Source organism: Camelus ferus, chromosome 24 (assembly GCF_009834535.1).
Source record: "Camelus ferus isolate YT-003-E chromosome 24, BCGSAC_Cfer_1.0, whole genome shotgun sequence".
Taxonomy (NCBI): domain Eukaryota; kingdom Metazoa; phylum Chordata; class Mammalia; order Artiodactyla; family Camelidae; genus Camelus; species Camelus ferus.
In genome coordinates this window covers 2800404-2819222 of record NC_045719.1, presented here as the reverse complement: position 1 = coordinate 2819222, position 18819 = coordinate 2800404, and the positions used below count along the sequence as shown (strand labels likewise).

Below are 18819 nucleotides of genomic sequence, written 5' to 3'. Positions count from 1 at the left end.
ACAGTGACCACGAAGGGCCCCAGCCGAGAGCAGCTGCCAGCGAGGTTTCCAAGAGAACAGATCTGTGGCAGCCAAATGTGTTTTTTAAATAGAGCTCTCAGAGCAATGAAAACGTGCACTCTTTTAAATGTCCTGAAAATACGGTGGCTTTGGTCCCAGGGTGATGAGGTGAGGTGGGTGCACGCCGGCCTTTCTCCTGGCTGGCCCGTGGCACTGCGGCCTGAGACTGTGCCCGCTGGGCCTCAGTGTTCTCATACGTAAAGTGGGATCACAGCACTGATTTTTTTTTTTTTTTCCAGGGAGGTTGTGAAGATGAAGTCAGACAATCTGTATAAAGCTTTGCATAAGTGCCTGGCTCCACCCTTCCAAACCCACCTCCTTTGGCCCTGGGCCTCCTTCGGGCCACATCCTTGAAGCCTGTTTCAAAACCCACACTAAATCAGGAACTTCCAGAGGTCCGGAGAGTGTGAATTTGGGACAGTCACTTCACACATGAACAAACCCCTCTTCCCCACCCTCAGGCTCCTGCCCAAAGTCCCCCTCACAAGGCTCCAGGTTTTCCACCTGGTCTTCCGACAGCATCTGCTAGTCAGTGGGCACACGATACTTACCGTCCGCACAGGGTCACCTCTGTGTTTTCATCAGCTGTAAAGAAACACGTGGCCTGAGCGCCATCGTGCAGCCCACCCGAGAAGAGTCTTGTTGCTTGTTCTCTCTCTGACCTCATGAGGATGGCAAGGGTCGCACCCAGCTAGGTCACAGCACCAGCACTTCGGAGACACACGGGCACCCGGGCTGCTCGCCCCACCCAACTCAGCAGATCGGCCCACACTTTCAGCCAGTCCCTAAATTTAAAGTCCTCCTGCCAGTGGAGGGAGGTTTGCCACCACCGTTGAGGACAATAAAAAGTGTGTGCCATGTACTCTGGGGATTCTTCTGAAGGAAGATTTTCAGAACTCTCCTGAGCAATGGCAGCATTACTAGCATCTGTGTATATCCATATCTGTGTATAGCTATCGACTGATCGATCTAATCTGTCTGTCTGTCTGTCTATCCAGTTTACCTATCTGTCTGTCTCCTGGGGTACATTGAGGGGATCTCTCTATCTCTCTATCTCTCTCTCTCTCTATGTCTCTATCCATCTATCTGGCTACCTGTCTGGCTATCTGGCTGTCTATCTAATCTACCAATCCGTCTATCTCCAGAGGCACAGCAGGGGGACGTTTCTTAGAGTGCTGTCTGTCTCATCTTGGAGAAGAAGGACACACGTTTTCTCCCACGGGCAGTCTCCCACGCAGCAGGGTAGCCAGTTAGCTCGGCAGCACTTTTGAGTTTATAAGGGTTTACATCTACTGTCTTTCCGTGAGTCACACAACCGTTCAGGCCAGACCATACGGAGGCCACAGTCACTCCAATCCCAGAATGATCTGATCGTGTGCTACCTCCCACTAATTTTGTGGGGGACACAGAACCCCCGTTTTTAAAATCCATCATCTGAAGCTGGCAAGGCTGAGGCAGACGGGGAGACTTCAGGGCTCCCCATCACGGCTGCGGCCTCTGGGCTCAGGACGGCGGTGTCCAGGGTGCCCTGCCGTCACTCGGACGGCCCTGAACGCTGTGATGAGCAGAACCCACTCCCAGCATGGCCGGGGTACCAAGAGCAATGAGGAATGAGCTAAGAGTCTAACGCCAGGAGGAGGCGGATGTGTGAATAACCCCCCTGACTCGGTGTGGGGTGAGAGGCAGGCTGAGCCATGTGCTCTCTCCCTGGAGCCACACTGTCTGGGTTCAAAGCTTGGCCTCATTCATCTGCTGTGTGATCTCAGGCACCTTACTGAACCTCTTGGTGGCTCCATTTTTCAGTTGTAAATGGGAATAATAATAACGTTTTTAGAAGGATTAACTGAATTCTCGTTTGTCAAGCTCTTAGAACATGCTTGGCACCAGGAAATGAACAAAATGAAAACTGCCGCTGGAAGTCAGAAGGAAGAAGTTCAGTTCTAAAGGAAGAAAGTCAGAGCTTCACCAAGGGACTACGTCACAGATGAGACCAGCAAGAACAAGTGCACCTTCCGTGGGTGGATGGACGGGTAGGGCACTCCGGATGGAAGAGGTTAGCGGAGGGCAGCTCTGGAAGCCTGAGTGGCCCCGAGTCCCTGTCCAGGGGGTGGGGAGGGGCTGGAGGATGGGGTTCTCCCAACAGCAAAGAAACAGTCCCTGTTTCAGGATCTCCAGCTGCTTCTGTCACTGTCCTGGTTGAACTTCCTTGGTGCTATGTTTTAAAAGAAGAGGAATAGTCCTTTGGTGGGAAGTGTGTGCTGGAGAAGACAGGAGAAGGCGGGAAATGGATTTCTGCAGGACCTGCATCTTTAAAGGGCACAGTTCCTTTGTCTGAGTCGATAGAACCACAGGAACCACCTGGGGCTCTCTGCCGCTGAGCCAGCTGCCTGCCCGCGGGGTGCTCCGGGCGGAGTACACACTGGATGCTGGGATGCGCATGTGTGCACGCAAGCGGGGCACCGGGAGCTGGGATCACCAGCTGATCACCCGCTACGACCATCAGGCACCTCTACCACCAGCTGTTGAGGAGCAGTGGCCGGCTGCCCTCAGAAGCAAGGTGGGGTGATCACTGTCATGGATAGCCCTGTGGCTTCTTAGAGCGGGTGAGCTCAGGGGCCAGGCCTTCTGCATCTCCCACGTTGCCAGCATGTGACCTCTCTGGCCTAATCACAGACCTGGAGAAGTTCTTGAAAACACTGCACGTGCAGGCGCGCGCGCACATGCGCACGCACACACACACACTTTCTTCTAGGCAGAGGGGTAGCGTTTTATTTTTAAGGACCACTGATGAAGGTTTTTGAACCTCTCTGAAAAACTCACATTTAATAACACAGCCCAATGGCATTAATGGGCAGGGGACTGGCTGGCACTCAGGAGGGCCTGGGGCTGAGTCTGATTCTTGCTGTCTGACCTTGTGCAAGTCACAGACCCGTTCTGGCCCTCGGTATCCTTATGTGCAGAAAAAGAGGACAGCAGACCTTGTGGCTATTAAAATTATTCCAAGTCTGAGTGTGAAATGATCCCACTTCTTGACTCTAGAATGAGCCCCTTTAGAAGCCCTGCAGCTCAGCAGGAGGTCAGGAGGGGGGTTCTGCAGTTCCCGCCACGGGCTCACCCATGCCAGCTGCATGCCTGGGGCCAGCCCTCACACCCTCACTCCTCCAGCATAGCTAAAGTCATCTCAAGGCTTTGGTATGTGTTCCCAAAATCAGACCCGCGAGACTAAAGGAAGTGTAATTCGCTTTGAGTTCCCTCCTCCAAAGAGCCCTGCGCTGGGGGCCAGTCCACAGCCTCTCCCTCGCCGCCACCTCACTCATCCCCTGGAGCGACTCCCTCTCGGTCCCTGGGTCTGCCTTTCGGTTCTTCCTCTCAGGACACAAGACGTGGGGGGATGAAGGAGAGGGAGGCCAGCCTGGCCCCTGCAGGCTCGCCCCTCAGGCCGCTCACTGGGGAGGCCACGCTTGTGAGAACCCCGTGATTCCAGGCAGCAGAATCCAAGTACACAAGGCTTACATCTGGCCGTTATGATGATCTTGAAAAGGAGCGTTTGGAAGCTGTCTCTGCGGCTCCTCACAGCTCTGTGGGATATGAATCTCCTCCCCAGAAGGCATGGCACTCACTTCTGTTGGGAGTTACCCAAACCTGCCTAGTGGGAGAGTGGACCTGCCGGCCGGTCTCCAGGCTCCTTAGTGCCTGGGACAGGTGGGCAGGACAGAGGGGCTGTGAAAGCACGGGAGTTCCCCTTTGTCTCAGCCTGCATTTCCCCAGCAGAGAGCTCGCAGGGTCCTCCGGGCTCCTCTGCGCTCTCTTCCTTCTCCTGAAACCCAGCTCACCTCTCCAGGCCTCTCCAGGACCTCTGACCCCTGTGGTCACCTCCAGTCCAGCTCACAAAACTGTCATCGTAATTAAAGTAAGAATTTCCACTTGGGGGCACTCACGACGAACCAGCCCCAGGGCAGATGTTTCCACCGTGTCGTATCAATCAGCCCAGTGCCTCCCAAACTCAGCTGCACTTTGGGGTTGAGTTGCCTGGGAACTGCGAGAAATACACGCCTCTGTCTCACCCAGAAATGATGGTTTAATTGGCCTGGCATGTGACCTGGGCTTTGGAAATTAATGCCCTCCCCCCACAAATGATTCTAATGTGCAAACTTGCAAACCTCTGACTTACTCTGAAAACCTTCTGATCTGAGGTAGAACAAAAACCACCCCCTCCACGGATGAAGAACCTGAGCTCTAGCAAACCGAGTGCCTTACCCAAGCTCACTGCATCCTAAAGGAGAGAGGCAGCCTCTGCAGTCAGGCTGTTGTCAGAATCCTTGCTTCCCGAAGTGTGGTCCACAGCCCAGCAGCATCACATGGGAGCTTGTCTGATATGCAACTTCTGGGACGTTCAGAGCTACTGAGACAGAAACCTGGGAATGGGGCCAGGGCCTCCTGATGCCGGCTGAAGTTTGAGAACCACTGCTCTAGAGACGCCAGGAGGCCCCGAAGGCCACAGTAGCTGCAGCCAACCTGGGAGCCTGCGCCCCCGGGGGCCTCTGACTGTTGTGTGTCACGTCGTCTGGGCTGCTGTCTGAAAGTGACCCACCTGAAGAGTTTTTTTCAGGCTGTTAGAAATCCGGGAGTTGTTCCGCTTTCTGTACGGTTTCATGTTTGTGAATTTCAAAGCCAGCGAGGATGGCCCACTGGTGGCAGAGACCGATGGCGCACCCCTGCCGCCCTGCATGGGGACAGGCAGGCAGCAGCCTCAGCCGCGGGGTGCCCGATTGATGGCCCGATAGAACCGCGGAGACACCTGGTAATTAGACGAACCTGATGTGGGCTGAGGGCTACTGCCTTCCGTGAGGAGGTTGTGCGAGGACCTGTGCGTAGCACCGGGATGGAGGAGGTGGCCAAGCCTGGCACACGGTCAGAGGCAGGGAGCGTCTGGTCTGTGGTTCCTGGCAGGCCTGGGAAGGTGCGTCCAGAAAGAAGCCTATCTTCCTCTGGCTTCTTTTTTTGAAAAGCAAAATAATAATTTGACACAAGTCCAAGCAGTTAAAAAGATGCTAAAAGGAGTCCAATGTTGAAAGGCTTTTAGTAGACTGAAAACAGATGTGACAGGCCATTTCGGGATATTCTGGGAGATGAGGTGGGAGGGCAGGATGTGAAGCGGCTCATCTGCCTCTTCTGGGCCCGCCCAGCCAGGTGCCTCTGCTCGGAGAAGTCTGCCCATAAACACGCTCTGGCAGGAGGCTTCCTTTCTAATGACTGCTCCGCCGGAGCCCGGGGTGGCAGTTTGGGGCAGGCCATGCTTCTCTACCTGGTTTCGCTCATGGGGCTTAGAGCGTGGCTGGCCCTGAGTGACTCCCGGTCCCCGTGGCCGCTTCCTGCTTCTGACGCCAGGGGGCGTCTGGCTCCATCCAGCTTTCGAGGGGAGGGGGTACCCCTCTGGGTCTGGATTCCTAGGGAACCCAGGTCGCCCAAGGGACTTGGAAGAACAGTCCCCAGGAGAAGCTCTAAGCATTTGGTACATTGCAGAGGCTTTTTCCCTGGCCCCAAGGCTTTGAAGCCCCCTCACCCATAATTACTGAAAATTCAGAGAGTAGAGGGGCAGGTAAAGACGCTAAAACAGAAGCACAGGTGACCAAACAGTGTGTCCCACAACAACCGTATTTTATTAGACTGGATATACCTAATTGACATAGGTTGCAGGTGTGTGCTTTGTTCTTTGTAATTTTCAGAGAAATACGTGGATTTTTGAATTATGTATTGATTCCATGGAGAATTGTTTAATTTTAAAAGTTCACATGTTACTCTCTGTGGTTTTGTATCTCTCCACTACCGTCTGCACGCATGGGTGAAGTCACAAGAGGATAGGAGCAAGTCCCCCCAGAGAGAGGAGACTTGGGTGTGGGCCGCAGAAGTGTCACGGTTAATTGCCACTGTGACAGTAATTAGACGTTCTGTGAGTGAAACCAGGGTTGCTGTCAAGTTAGACGTCACAGACGTGCATGATCTGCTCAGACTCACCCTCCATCCAGGAACAGAACTGGGGAGATGATAGGTCTCTCTTATTCTGGACTATTTCAGATATGGCACAGGTATCCATGATGTATATCTTTAAAATATTGTGGATAAGTCATAGTACATGTAAGTATTTTTACTGTAAAAAGTCACGGATAATTTTCCCACGAGGGGAAAAAAAAAAGGTTCCCAGAGGAGACTAAATATGTAATGAGGGCGGGACCGTCTCCCGCTCGCAACGTGCCCGGCTCTCACCTTGCCGAGTAAAGGTGGCAAGGCCCGTCTAGGAGCGCGTGGACTGGCTGCCAGAGAGCCTCATAAGGAGGCGCTGGGGTGCTGCTCCGGCACATTAGTGGGCCAAGGTATTTGGCGTTCCGGAAACAGTCGCCTCCGTCCACATTTCCTTTTGTAGATTTTCCCGGCAGGGGTTGTCCTTCCTGTGCTGATCCTGTGATCGTCCTTGGGAAATTCAGTTCTGCATGTACCTGTTGCATACTTACCATGTATGGTACACGCGCCGGATTTACTGGGTTTGCAGAAATAAGCAATGCAAAACCCTTGGCGTCTGCCAGGCAGTGAGCAGGCGTCACGCAGTGTGAAGAGGGTATCACACGTGCAGGACGGGCTCACCTCATCAGAACATCAGGAGAGAGCTCACACCATGGAGGAAAGACTTAGAAGGGGCGTGGCCTTTGAGGTGTTCTTGGAAGAGTGGATAAAATGTTCGGCTAGGGAGGTGGAGTGGACGGAGAACTTTCTGAACAGAAGGAATGGCATGAGGAGGAGTCTGGATGAGGAGGTCTGCTTTGGGGATCGGCAGACTCCTCATCTTTGAACTTAAACTATATGTGGACAGAAAGGAGCAGAGTGAAAAGGGTGAAAATGCTCGTTGTGGCCAAATAGAAAACAGATCTTCGTGTGCCAGGCCAAATCTGATTTCTATTAATTTCACAGGCGGTAGTTGGAAATAGAAGTTTATTGAACAGAACAAGAAAATGCCATTGGGGTGACACTTTGGAAGGGTTTTGGTGATGCTGCTGTGTATAAAACTTGCATGCAGGAAGTTACCAGAACCTGAGCTAAGACGGTGACAGAGGAGACGAAGAGTTGGGAAATGTATTTGAGAGGTATTTCCAGAGCTTCTCAGACTGGCCGTCGGTTGGGTTTTGGAGAAGGAATCCCCAGGTTTTGTGCTGGGGTGCCCAAGGACATCTTAGTGTCGTTGACATAGGGAGTCAGAAAGCCAGCCGTTGATGTGGGACAGAGAATTCTGGTTTAGACGAAATGCTTGTGAGGTGCCCCAGAAAGAAATCAGAAACCGAATTCAGCACTGGGAGAAACAGGACCAGAGGTCCAGAAGTTCACCCTTGGGGAAGCGGCGGCGGGAGGGCCTGTAGCACCAGGAGCCCGGGTCAGATCCGCAGACCCGGCCTCCTGCCCCCCTCACCCAAGGCTGCTGCTGTCTGGGAGAGCTGGGGGCAGAAGACCCGTTCCCCGGGAGGGCCAAGTCTGACAGTTCCTCCACCTGCCAAATCCCTGGATTGAAGGCTTCAGGAATAGGGAGAGACTGGGTTCCTATCTCAGCAAGGTTTGTTGAATGTTGAATATTGAACTTACTAAGATTAAAATGAAGCTGTAACACCAACTTGGGAAAAACACACAGCTACTTCCTTCTTCAGAAGAAAAAAACGTCTCTCGTCTTTGCTGTTGGCTCTGATGTCCTGCTCTGTTGTACTCAAATGTGTTCACTCGATTTCTGAAACTAGGAGGAATTTGAAATTCCAAGGAGCTAAGATATAGCAAGCTACCTCTTACAATTTATTTTTCCAGGCCATTCCTGAGTGGGAACAGACAGGAAATGAATCGTTACTTAACAGAGATGTTTGCGGTATAAATACAATTTGTTAACTTTAGACCATTTTCCTCGGTTTCACTCCTGCCATACCTCAAATTTTGTTTTCTTCTGAAGAGAGAAAAAAGCACAAGTGATCTGGAAAAATAAACCTTGCTTTTGAGTGTTCCGCTTAACTTCTGTTTTTGTGTACAAATTGTATCCTATAAATTATACTGTGACCCATCATTTGGAGAACTTAAAAAAAAAAACGAAAAGCCTAACCCCTCATTTCCTTTGCGTTTTTCTAAAGGTCAAATGCTGCAAATACTGGCCAGATGACACAGAGATATATAAAGACATTAAAGTTACGCTCATAGAAACAGAGCTACTGGCAGAATACGTGATAAGAACGTTTGCTGTTGAAAAGGTACGTTTTCACGCTCCTTTGAAAAGCTATGGTCAGCCGTGAGTGCTGGCAGCCTCATTAACTTACCTGGGATCATTCATACGTGGTCACACCTGAAGGCAGGTGGGCTCTTTCCAGTCATTTCTCAAGATTGCATCTCGCCCTCTGATTCTGTAGCAGCTCAGATCCATCTTTGAAACAAATCATGCCCATTTCACAAAACTCTGTGTTGCAACAGACCCGAAAGATACCACCTCTCTGTCTACTGCCTCTTCCTTTTTAAGCTGGTAGATGCTGTCCTGCCCATCGCTCTGTCTGGTTCACAGACAGTTTGATATGTGCCCTTTGTGCCATATGTCCACGTGGGTTTCCTGGTCGTGAGTTAGCATCACAGGCCTTAACTCCTCCTGGAACCCCCCTACTTTCTAGGGGCTTTTCCAGCCTGTGGTTTCATAGGACAAATGGGTTTTCCAGGTGGAAGCTTCCACCTGGAAACACAAGTAGACGCGGGACACCCTTGCATGACCAGCGCCTCCGTGCTTCCTCGCCGCCATGCTGGTCCCAGCCCTCCGTGCCCACTGGCCCTGGGTGGGGGTCGCTGTGGCTCTCTGCCTCGTCCCATGTGCGTGGGCGGGGCCTCCTCGCCGGGAAGCGCTGGAGGGCGTAACAGGGAATCTCCCTGCTCCCCCGCTTTCTGCTGACATAGGGAGGGGCCGGAAGTGACGCACACTGCGTCCGTCCAGAGAAGCGTCACAGGTAGGCTGCGGGGGAATGGAGGTGACGGGGCCGAGAAACCTGCTGCCCTGCGGTCCTCGTCTTGCCTTCACAGGAGGGGACACACGCTTTTGTCTGGGAGGTCCACAGACTTTTCTGTCCAGACCTGATTCTCCGTGACGGAGCCCTGCACTGGATGTGGTGATGCGTCACGGACTTACCAGTGGCGGGTCCCCTGGGAGGACCCGGGCTGAGGTGGACTGCTGGGCACTTGGCTCCCGGCCCTCCTCTCTCATTCTCATGACATCAAAGTGCACTTTCCAGATGAACAAGGCCAGTTTTAGGAAGTGAGGAAACCGCAGCATTGGCTTGTTGGCTAATTTACCCTGCTGTTTGGAACCACCTCTCCTGGTTTTCAAATCCGTATTTGTCATAGAATCACAAGGCTGAAAAGACTTCCGCTTATTTTAACCTGTTTCTCAGACTATTTAGCATTTTCCCCCCTCAGCCTGTCTTTTTTAACAAGCAGGCAGGAGGCTTGGAGACTTCAAAGAATGTGAAGTTCTGGTTGACTCAGTTCTTCGAGTTCTGAACCTCACACTTTGATGTCAGTTTTTTTCCTTCTTAGGCAGGATTGAGGGGAAAATATGGGGGATTTTTCTGTGGCTCTTGGCAAGAGCACTCATGAATAACTGCATTAAAACAGCGATAAAAGACCCTGAATATTGTTTTCTCTAAAAAAAAAAATCCAAAAGCCATCACTTAAACATGCAGTCCTTTGAACAATAGTCAGCTCTCTAATAAGCTGAAGTGCATCTCTGTTGCTAAAGGAAGGGTTTGTTTGTTTCTTTGCTCTTTTTTAACCTCTTACTGTCCCCTCCCACATCCCCAGCTACACAGAAATGGTTCTGAAATGCCCAGTTATTTTAGTCACCAGACAACCAGCCAAGAGGTGGTGGAAGGAAGGCAGGACAAGGAGCTTGTTCAGGCATTTGGGGAAATTAAAATGACGTGTTAGTGATTTTCTAACCGGGCAGCTGGAATCTCTAAGGAAAATAAATCATTAGTACTTCTGTGGAACGCTGCTTGTAGGTTTTCAACTTTCTCATTAGAAAGGAAATTAAAAACAACAACAGCCGAGCGTGGACCTTGACAGTCCTGCAGTTCTGATTCTATTTTGAGAGTATTTGCATCCAGGGCCCTAAAGGCGATAAGTGGGTCTGGGTTCCATTTCCGCAAAGCGAGCAGGTGGGTTGCACTTTGATCAATTCCTGTTTGACCTGGGATTGTCTTTCCTTTCCTGGGGGAGCTGATGACTCAAAGCTACACAGATTTTAGATTACAAAGTGCCGGTTCTGTCAGGAGGAGGACGGCTGAAAAGTCTCTGTGGATCTGGGCAATCTGGTGACTCTGTCCCCACCTCTCTGGGCAGGAAGGAAGCCAGCAGTGGACACTGAATCCACTCTGCCGGGAACTCAGGCAGGAACTGGCCCTGCTCCTCTGTGAGACAGGACGTGCACCTAGTGATTCATTTTTGCCCCGTCTTTATCAGGCGCCCACTCTGGGTGGGCACTGCTGTTTGTCTCGGGTTCTGCCTTCCCATTATACCACAGCGAAAATGAGTGGATGCCACTTTTTCATATAGCAATAATACTAAGTATTATATTTATATTGTATATAATGTAATTCTCATATTATTTCTATAACATTAATTCTTACTAATGAAAAATAAACAAAAATACACTTGATAGCAAGTTGGGAGGTCCTGGGGCTGTGAGCACTGGTCCCACCTGCGATTTTCCCCCACGTAGGTTACAGAACAGCGGGAAGCAAAGCTGCCATGTCCGTGAGCAAGCGTGAGAGGCGGCTCGGGCAGTTTCCCTGCTAATCTTGTCAGTGGTGAATGTATCTGAGGGTGGAGGTCCACCTGGGGAGAAGGTTCCCTACACCCCAGACACTGACATCGACTTCGCTGAGAAAGTGAGCCTTAGATCAGCTGGGGGCCCGCCTCACGACAGATGGAGTTTGGGGTCTGGGGATGCTGGGTCTGAAATCTAGCACAGCTAGAAAGGGAAGTGCCCAAAAATTAAAAATAAAAATCACAGCATATACTGCTGGTGGGAATGTAGTTTGCTGCAGCCATTATAGAAGAAAGTTTGGAGATTCCTTTAAAAACTGAAAAGAGACTTACCATATCATCCAGCAATCCCACTCCTGGGCATATATCCAGAGGGAACTCTAATTCAAAAAGATACATGCACCCCAGTGTTCACAGCAGCACTGTTTACAATAGCCAAGACATGGAGGCAACCTAAATGTCCATTGACAGACAACTGGATAAAGAAGTTGAGTGTGCGTGTGTGTGTGTGTGTGTGTATATATATATATATACACACCACAACAATTATACACACACACACACACACACAATGGAATACTACTCAGCCATAAAAAGAATGAAATAATGCCATTTGCAGGAACATGGATGGACCTGAAGATTGTCATACTAAGTGAAATAAGCCAGACAAAGACAAATATCATATATCACTTATATGTAGAATCCAAAAAAATGACACAAGTGAACTTATTTACAAAACAGAAACAGACTCACAGACATAGAAAATAAAACTTTGGTTACCAGTGGGGGAAAGGGAGGGGGTGGAGGGATAAACTGGGAGTTCAGGATTTGCAGATACTAACTACTGTATATAAAATAAGTCAACAGCAAGGTCCCACTGTACGACACAGGGAACTCTATTCAATACCTTGTAATGGCCTAGAGCAAAAAAGCAGGTGGAAGGGAATATGTGTGTACAAGTGAATCACTATGCTGCACACTAGAAATTAGCATGACATTGTAAACCGACTAGACTTCAATTTAAAAAAAGATCACAGTGTATAGGAGAAATAAATGCCCTTTGTTTGTCTCTGGAATAAATACGTATTTATTAAAGGCTTTCCCACTCCATGGGACCACCGCTGCCCCATCACCATAGGAGACCCAGGGGAGCTCAAGGGGTTTAGAGGGCAGCTCAGGCCCGGCCATTGTCTTCTGCTGGAGGCTTTGGCCAAATGTTGCCGTGGTTTTAGTGTTGGAAATATGGGCGCCTCACTACCTGGTAATCTCACTGTGGGGTCACAGAGCATATTTAGCAGATGACAGGGTTGACTTTCCTTTGTGAATCCCTGATGGCTTAATTCGTTAATGCTTAAACTCCACTTAAAAATAAAGTGATTTTCAAAGAGAAATAAAACCTCAGCACTTGCGGGCTATTAAGCCAAGACCAACGAACATGCTGATGGCAAACAAGTCTTATCTTAAAACCTATCATTGTTTGCCTCTTCTGGTCTTTCAAAGTGCATAAAAATCCTGAATTTCTCCCTGGCTAAGTATGTGTGAACAGTGGCTGAGGGAGGGCTGTGACAAGGTTACTGGGAATTTAATGTTAAGATAATAAAATCAAACCCAGGGCCTGATGCAGAGATGGTGTTCAGGAAACAGTGATGGAGTGAGAGAAGGGAGAAAGTCCAGTTTGTGCTCGGATTCCCTCCAGAATTCTGAGAGTAACTGTTGTCTTCAAAATAAACTTTTGTTTTAAAACACAGTCTTCATACACAGGCTCCTAATTTTAAAAAAAAGAAAAAAAGAAAAAGAAAGCAACTTAATTATTCTCAAAACAAGAATACGTTTTTTCCAAAACAACCCTCTGCCTTCCCTCTTCGGTTTACTGCGGACCCCACCCCCAAACATCACCTCCCCTTCACGCCACGAACGTCTTCCTCCCTGTTACACCTTCTTCCCAGCAGTTCAGTTTCCCAGCCCTGGGCTTACTCGCTGCTTCGGGGTACGTGGCCCCCTCCTGGCTTCTCATCGTGTATTTTCCTTTGTTCTCTCCCCCGGGCTGTGCCGATGGACGGCAGCGAGGTGTTCACGAAATCCGCGAGATCAGACAGTTTCACTTCACCGGCTGGCCGGACCACGGCGTCCCCTACCACGCCACGGGGCTGCTGGGCTTCGTCCGGCAGGTCAAATCCAAGAGTCCGCCCAGCGCAGGCCCGCTGGTGGTGCACTGCAGGTGAGCGGAGGCCAGAGGCCCTGGAAGGAAGCACGCGCGCGGTGGGTACGGGTCTCCTTGCACGCTGAAAGCGCGTGCAAGCTCGTTAGCGGTGATGATTGCACCACGTCGGGAAGGCGCCGGGTGCCGCCGCATCGTGCACTTCGCGGGGGTTCATTTCACGTTGCGTGAATGTCACCGTAATGGAAATACAGAGGGAAGCGGCAGCGCCGGGGCCCTTTCCCCTCTGCTGACGGAGCCTCTCTCCCAAAGTGCTGGCGCCGGGAGGACCGGCTGTTTCATCGTCATCGACATCATGCTGGACATGGCGGAAAGGGAAGGCGTGGTGGACATCTACAACTGCGTCCGCGAGCTGCGGTCTCGGAGGGTGAACATGGTGCAGACCGAGGTACCGCCGCTCCCCTCCGCCCTCGGCGCCGCCCGCAGCACCTGCCCTGCGCCCCGCCTCCCGGGCCGAGGGGAAAGCAGGCCAGCAGTCCTGTCTCCAAAACTCCCCGGAAGAAAAGCCATCTTCCTGGCTATCCTCTTCCCCTCCCTCCCTCTTTCCATCCACCCTTCCTTCTCTCTATCTTTCATAAACGCGCAGAAAAGGCCAGGAGTCTCCCAGGTCTCCAGCTCTGCTCCGTGAGCCCGACTCTGCCCTTGCTTCCGTGTCCAGGGTCCAGCGAGGCTCTCCATGAAGCACTCGGATTCAGTGCCGTTTCTTTTTATTGTGTCTTTGAAACTAGCTGGTAACCAGAGCGAGACCACTCCCGAGAACAGCCAGGCATTTGGCAAGTGGCTGAAGGGTGGTCTCTGTGTGTTTTGTTCTCCCCCTCCTGTCCCTAGAAAGAAAGTCAGCCCCGTGGCCCGGCATCGTGGGAATTCACCCATTTTCTGGAAGTTCTCCTCTATAATTTATATATAAATTAGAATTGAAGGTGTATCAGGAATTTAAGTTTTTGAGAAAAAGCATTCCATCCTACTTCCAGGAAATTCATGCATTTACTAATATTTGATCACTTTAAGTAGGCATGGCACTCACCACCTGGAAAATGAATCATGATGTAGAATGAACAAGAATCCTTTACATTCAGATTTTGTATTCAAGTTAACCAGAGCCAGTGGGAAACCTAGTTTCATTTTCTAACTAATGAAGAGAAAGAGCAGAAACTGTAAATGCTACTTTCATGGCCTTTTTTTTAGAGGAGGGATTCTTTGTTTTAAAGATGAAAATGATCACGGTGTATTTTTTAATGTGCTTGACAGTTGACCAGACATTGTCACGTCCACTGTCTCACTCGATCCATTTCTGGGGTGTGGTTTAATAGGGCGGGCTGTTTTTGAGAACTAAGTGTGCTACTTATTTATAGAAACCAAGGTAAAAAGTAATGGGACTCGTCTGCTTTCACATAATTAGAGCTCAATAGTAAATAGGGTAGAACTTTACTAATTAACTGTAGGGAAAATCAGTGCCGGTTCAGAATTATTAGAGGGTGATTTTTAAACTGTAGATTTGTATGTACAAACAGGAGCTCTTCCCTGGTCACGTAAAGACTTTTGTCATCATCGCATTAATTCGTGTTTCAAAATAAGTATCTCTGAGTGCTCGGAACTGTTTATTTTCATAGTGATGTCGCGTTTCCCTGGACCTTCTCTGCACTATCGATTTGGTTAGCAAAGTCCTCTTTTCATTATGTATGGATAAGATTCCGCTTACTTCTTCCTCTGCAATGCTGAGTTCCAGACTCATGGGATCAGAATTACAGAGTGTGTAGCCACGGTTACTTTCACATTCCAGTGTTTGTGCTGGTATTTATCAGTGTCTGAGTGGTTTTAATCGATCCATTTAACGCTTCTGCATTGAGCCCCCGTTTATCTCTTCCTCCTGTTACACCCCACACATGCCCAGTCACTAACATGCCAGCCATCCCGTGTGGAGAACAGGCTTACTGGCCCTGGAGTACCCGCCTCCTAGCAGCCAGGTGGGAAGTCATGGTCTGTGATGGGTGGACCATCGTCTTGACCACATAGGGCTGCCCTCCATCCTTCCCTAGTTCCTACGGGGCCCCTTGGTTTCTCTCCCCCTAACTGCCCCCACCCCGTGTCACCAGGAGCAGTATGTGTTTATCCACGATGCCATCCTGGAGGCCTGTCTTTGTGGAGACACCTCGGTACCTGCTTCCCAAGTGAGGTCTCTGTATTATGACATGAACAAGCTGGATCCGCAGACAAACTCGAGCCAGATCAAAGAGGAGTTCCGGGTAAGTCGTGCGCAAGGGAGAGGCGACTGGCTGGGACCTTGCTCCCGAAGAAGCGTCTCAGAGTCAGCCCCCGACCCCATAAGCCAACCAGGGCTTCTCAGCCTCGGCACCGGTGTCCCCGGCCCGTCCTGTGGGGTGTTTGGCAGCATCCTGGCCTTTACCCACTGGGTGCCAGGAGACCTTCACCGCACTGGTTCCAACAACGAAAACGTGTGCAGACATTTGCAGTGCTCCAGGTTACCTGGCTGGGAAGCACTGGGTTGGCAGAGCCAGGCCCCCATAGCAAGTGGACATCGGACAGTCCCACAGCGAGTGTAACACGGTGCAGCGAAACCAAGCAGGGTGCCTTCAGGGAACTTGCGGCCAGGAGATCGTGCCGTTTCTCACACTCACGTTCGTCTAAATGTCCTCGGCTCTGGACCAAACTCTACCAGCCTCTTACTCCCACACGCCCAGATGTCCAGCCCTAGTTAGAGTGGAGGGCGTGTAATCTTGCACACCCACTGCAGCCCTCAGGCCTGATGGGCGCTGTCCAGGGACAAAATCCGAGAGAACAGAGAAATCAAAACCTAACTGTGTCGGTGGGGGAGGGGCCACCTACTGCAGGAACTGGGGACCTTCTGGGGTCTGAACAGGAGTCTGGGTTCTCTCCCCAAGTGCGTGTCCTCCGTCCGCAGACCCTGAACATGGTGACACCGACCCTGCGCGTGGAAGACTGCAGCATCGCGCTGCTGCCCCGGAACCATGAGAAGAACCGCTGCATGGACGTCCTGCCCCCTGACCGCTGCCTGCCCTTCCTCATCACCATCGACGGCGAGAGCAGCAACTACATCAACGCCGCCCTCATGGACGTGAGTGCCCCCCCAGCCCCCCGCCGCGGGGAACCGGGCATCTCTCCAGGGGCAGCCCGCGACGCCCTTGGGGTTTGGTGTTTTAAGACATAAACTACTGTCAGAGTGCATTTCAGATCCTGTATCTGTTTTTGTGCCGGGGCCGACATTCTGGGTCTCCCGGAGACCCCGGTCCAGGAGGATGGATAAATGAAGCGTGTCCCAGCTGCTACTCTCTGAGCACTTAAATTTTTAACCTGCTGGCTGGAGAGCAGGAGACAGCTGTTAGTAACGAAGGCAGTAAAGTGGGATAACGTGGTTTGCAGCGTTGTGTTAGTTCTCAGGCCTCCTCATCTAGGCGGTAATTAACAAGGGGGGAGCGGATTGCCTGTCGGCACAGATAGGACACAACTGATCACTGCCTGTCAGTCCGTTTACTTCTAACTGAATGAACATTTCTATTCAATTGATGGAGAAAGTGAATGGGTATTTTCCGTGCTAATAGGGAAATTTTCATTCTGTTGCTGCGGTATCAGTAAAAAGGCATCTCAGCTTGTCTGAAGCTCTGCAGAGCTGTAAAAAGCACGCGTGTTTTTATGGCAGGAGTAAGTAACACCGTCACACACAGAAGTGACAAGCACGTGGATTTCAGGGAAACAGAACTATTTTAATCATGCATATTTTTTAAGTAAAGTTAAACTTTCCCCATTAAATAAAATGGTTATGTATAGAACCAATATTGCCTTCCTGCCAGAAATACCAAAAAAAAAAAAAAAATGAGATACTAAGTTCTCTTGGTCTCAAAGTGAGGATATTTTATGGTTATTCTTCTGCAAATGAGTCGATATTTGGTCTACTTGGCATTGACCACAGGGAAAGAATTCAACAATGCTGAACACCTTCAGTGCTTCAGGTCCCAAGCTCCCCTGTGCACAAAACGCCTTGACCTCCCAGCACACTTCCCGCGTGTATCTGGGTCTCTCTTGTTTGTGTTTGCAGAGCTATAAGCAGCCTTCAGCTTTTATAGTCACCCAGCACCCTTTGCCAAACACAGTGAAAGACTTCTGGAGGCTGGTCCTGGACTACCACTGCACGTCCGTAGTGATGCTGAATGATGTGGATCCCGCCCAGGTGAGAGTCGGGAATTACGGTCAGAGCCGGGCCTGGTGTCCAATGCCTGTTGGCTTTGTTTGCACATCGAGAAGTGCGGTCCTCCCCACCCCCCAGGCCAAGTCACAAACACCAGGCGAGGGCTGAGAATCAGAGGAGCTGACACCCCAATGCTGAAAATCAGATGGAATTAGGGATGGGGCAGAAAATAGTCTGAAACCAAAACGACGGACTGGAATTGTAGACAGTGGGAGTGACGGGCAAGAGCGGGTCAGAAATTGGGCTGTTCCCGGAGAATGGAAGTACTGACTGGAGGGCAATCCAAGGTCACGGGCAGAGTCAGAGCAGAACAGGAGCCTGAAGGTGGCAGAGCCCAGGACAGAGCCAGCAAACCAGGGGGCCGTGAGGAAGGGCTGCCAGCCTCTGACCCAGCTTCCACGCATCCGTCCAGGAGCATCTGTGCAGCTGCCTCCTGCTCAGCTCACCGGGAGCCTGCAGGTGCCCGTCGTCCCGGTGAGGTGACAGTGGAGACCAGCACGTGATTCTAGGGGATAGCAATGACTTGTGTCAACTCTTTGGTAAAGATATTAAAAAGAAATACCACTGGAACTTGACAGTGAGAAAAGCTCAGAATGATAAGTGGGGCTTTTTCATATCTCCTCTTCTTAAACATAAAAAGAGAGGGCACTGGGCAGTGATGACTCAGTCTTAGTAATGGGGTTGGAAGCGCTAAAGGGCCAGTGAGGCCAGCAGCAGCGCAGCAGCCCTGGGAGAGGGATTTCCTGCCTTTGGGCTCGGCTGCTCCAGTCCTAGGCTGACCTGCCGGGACAGAGGGCACATGGCAAGTTTGAACTCAGCGTGTTTTAAGAATAAACTTGTTCTGAAGCTGAACTAATCTTCTACCTCATAGACACAAATTCTTTAAAGAAAAAAACTCTGAAGTATTTCAGCTGCCACACTGGACTTTTTCCTTCCCAGAATCCACTGTATTGTCACCCACCTGCCGTAAGTCCAATGGGCATTCACTTCGGTTCTGTACTGTTTTTAATTACATTTGAGGCCCTACCTGACACGGTTATGGCTCCAGCCTGCAAGCTCGTTAATGAAATAATAATGATAATCCTTGTCCTCATCCAGTCCTTTTTACTTAAGAAGCTTAAATATTTTAGGAGTCTTCCCTGTTATCCTCTCTGAAGAGTAGATTGCAACCATTTGGAAGGACAGGCAGACGCCACAGCTGGAGGAACTTCAGAGACACCACGGGAAGCAGGGCCCAGGACCCTGGTTTTCCACCCCACGATGCTGCTGGTTAAGTTTCACTAAGGCAGGCACCCTCACTCACAGACAGTTACAGGCTAAGTGGCTGCCCCCTCTTCAGGCTTATGCTTTTTCCCCAAATGTGAACCCCAAAGTGTAGCAATACGCTGTTTTCTTCGTATTAGTGAACCAGACGTCAGTGATTCTCACGTGTTCTTTCTGGACGACAGTGTTTGAATTCTCAAGCTGCGTTCTAACCCGGCCGTGTCTGGACTCACAC

At 50.6% G+C, this 18819-nt stretch overlaps 1 protein-coding gene across 3 annotated transcripts in view; it reads left to right on the top strand.

The window, feature by feature from the left end:
* Window positions 1-18819, top strand: part of PTPRM (protein tyrosine phosphatase receptor type M) — a 604888-nt gene that overhangs the window by 568335 nt on the left and 17734 nt on the right. For 2 of the 3 annotated variants that reach the window (XM_032467107.1, XM_032467106.1), the window contains 6 exons: window positions 8214-8330; window positions 12945-13099; window positions 13352-13487; window positions 15193-15342; window positions 16020-16193; window positions 17172-17303. In XM_032467107.1, the coding sequence (XP_032322998.1) occupies window positions 8214-8330; window positions 12945-13099; window positions 13352-13487; window positions 15193-15342; window positions 16020-16193; window positions 17172-17303 (864 nt within the window). Of the gene's footprint in view, window positions 1-8213; window positions 8331-12944; window positions 13100-13351; window positions 13488-15192; window positions 15343-15999; window positions 16194-17171; window positions 17304-18819 lie in introns of those variants that run through there. The other variant, XM_032467108.1, reaches the window with a different exon arrangement.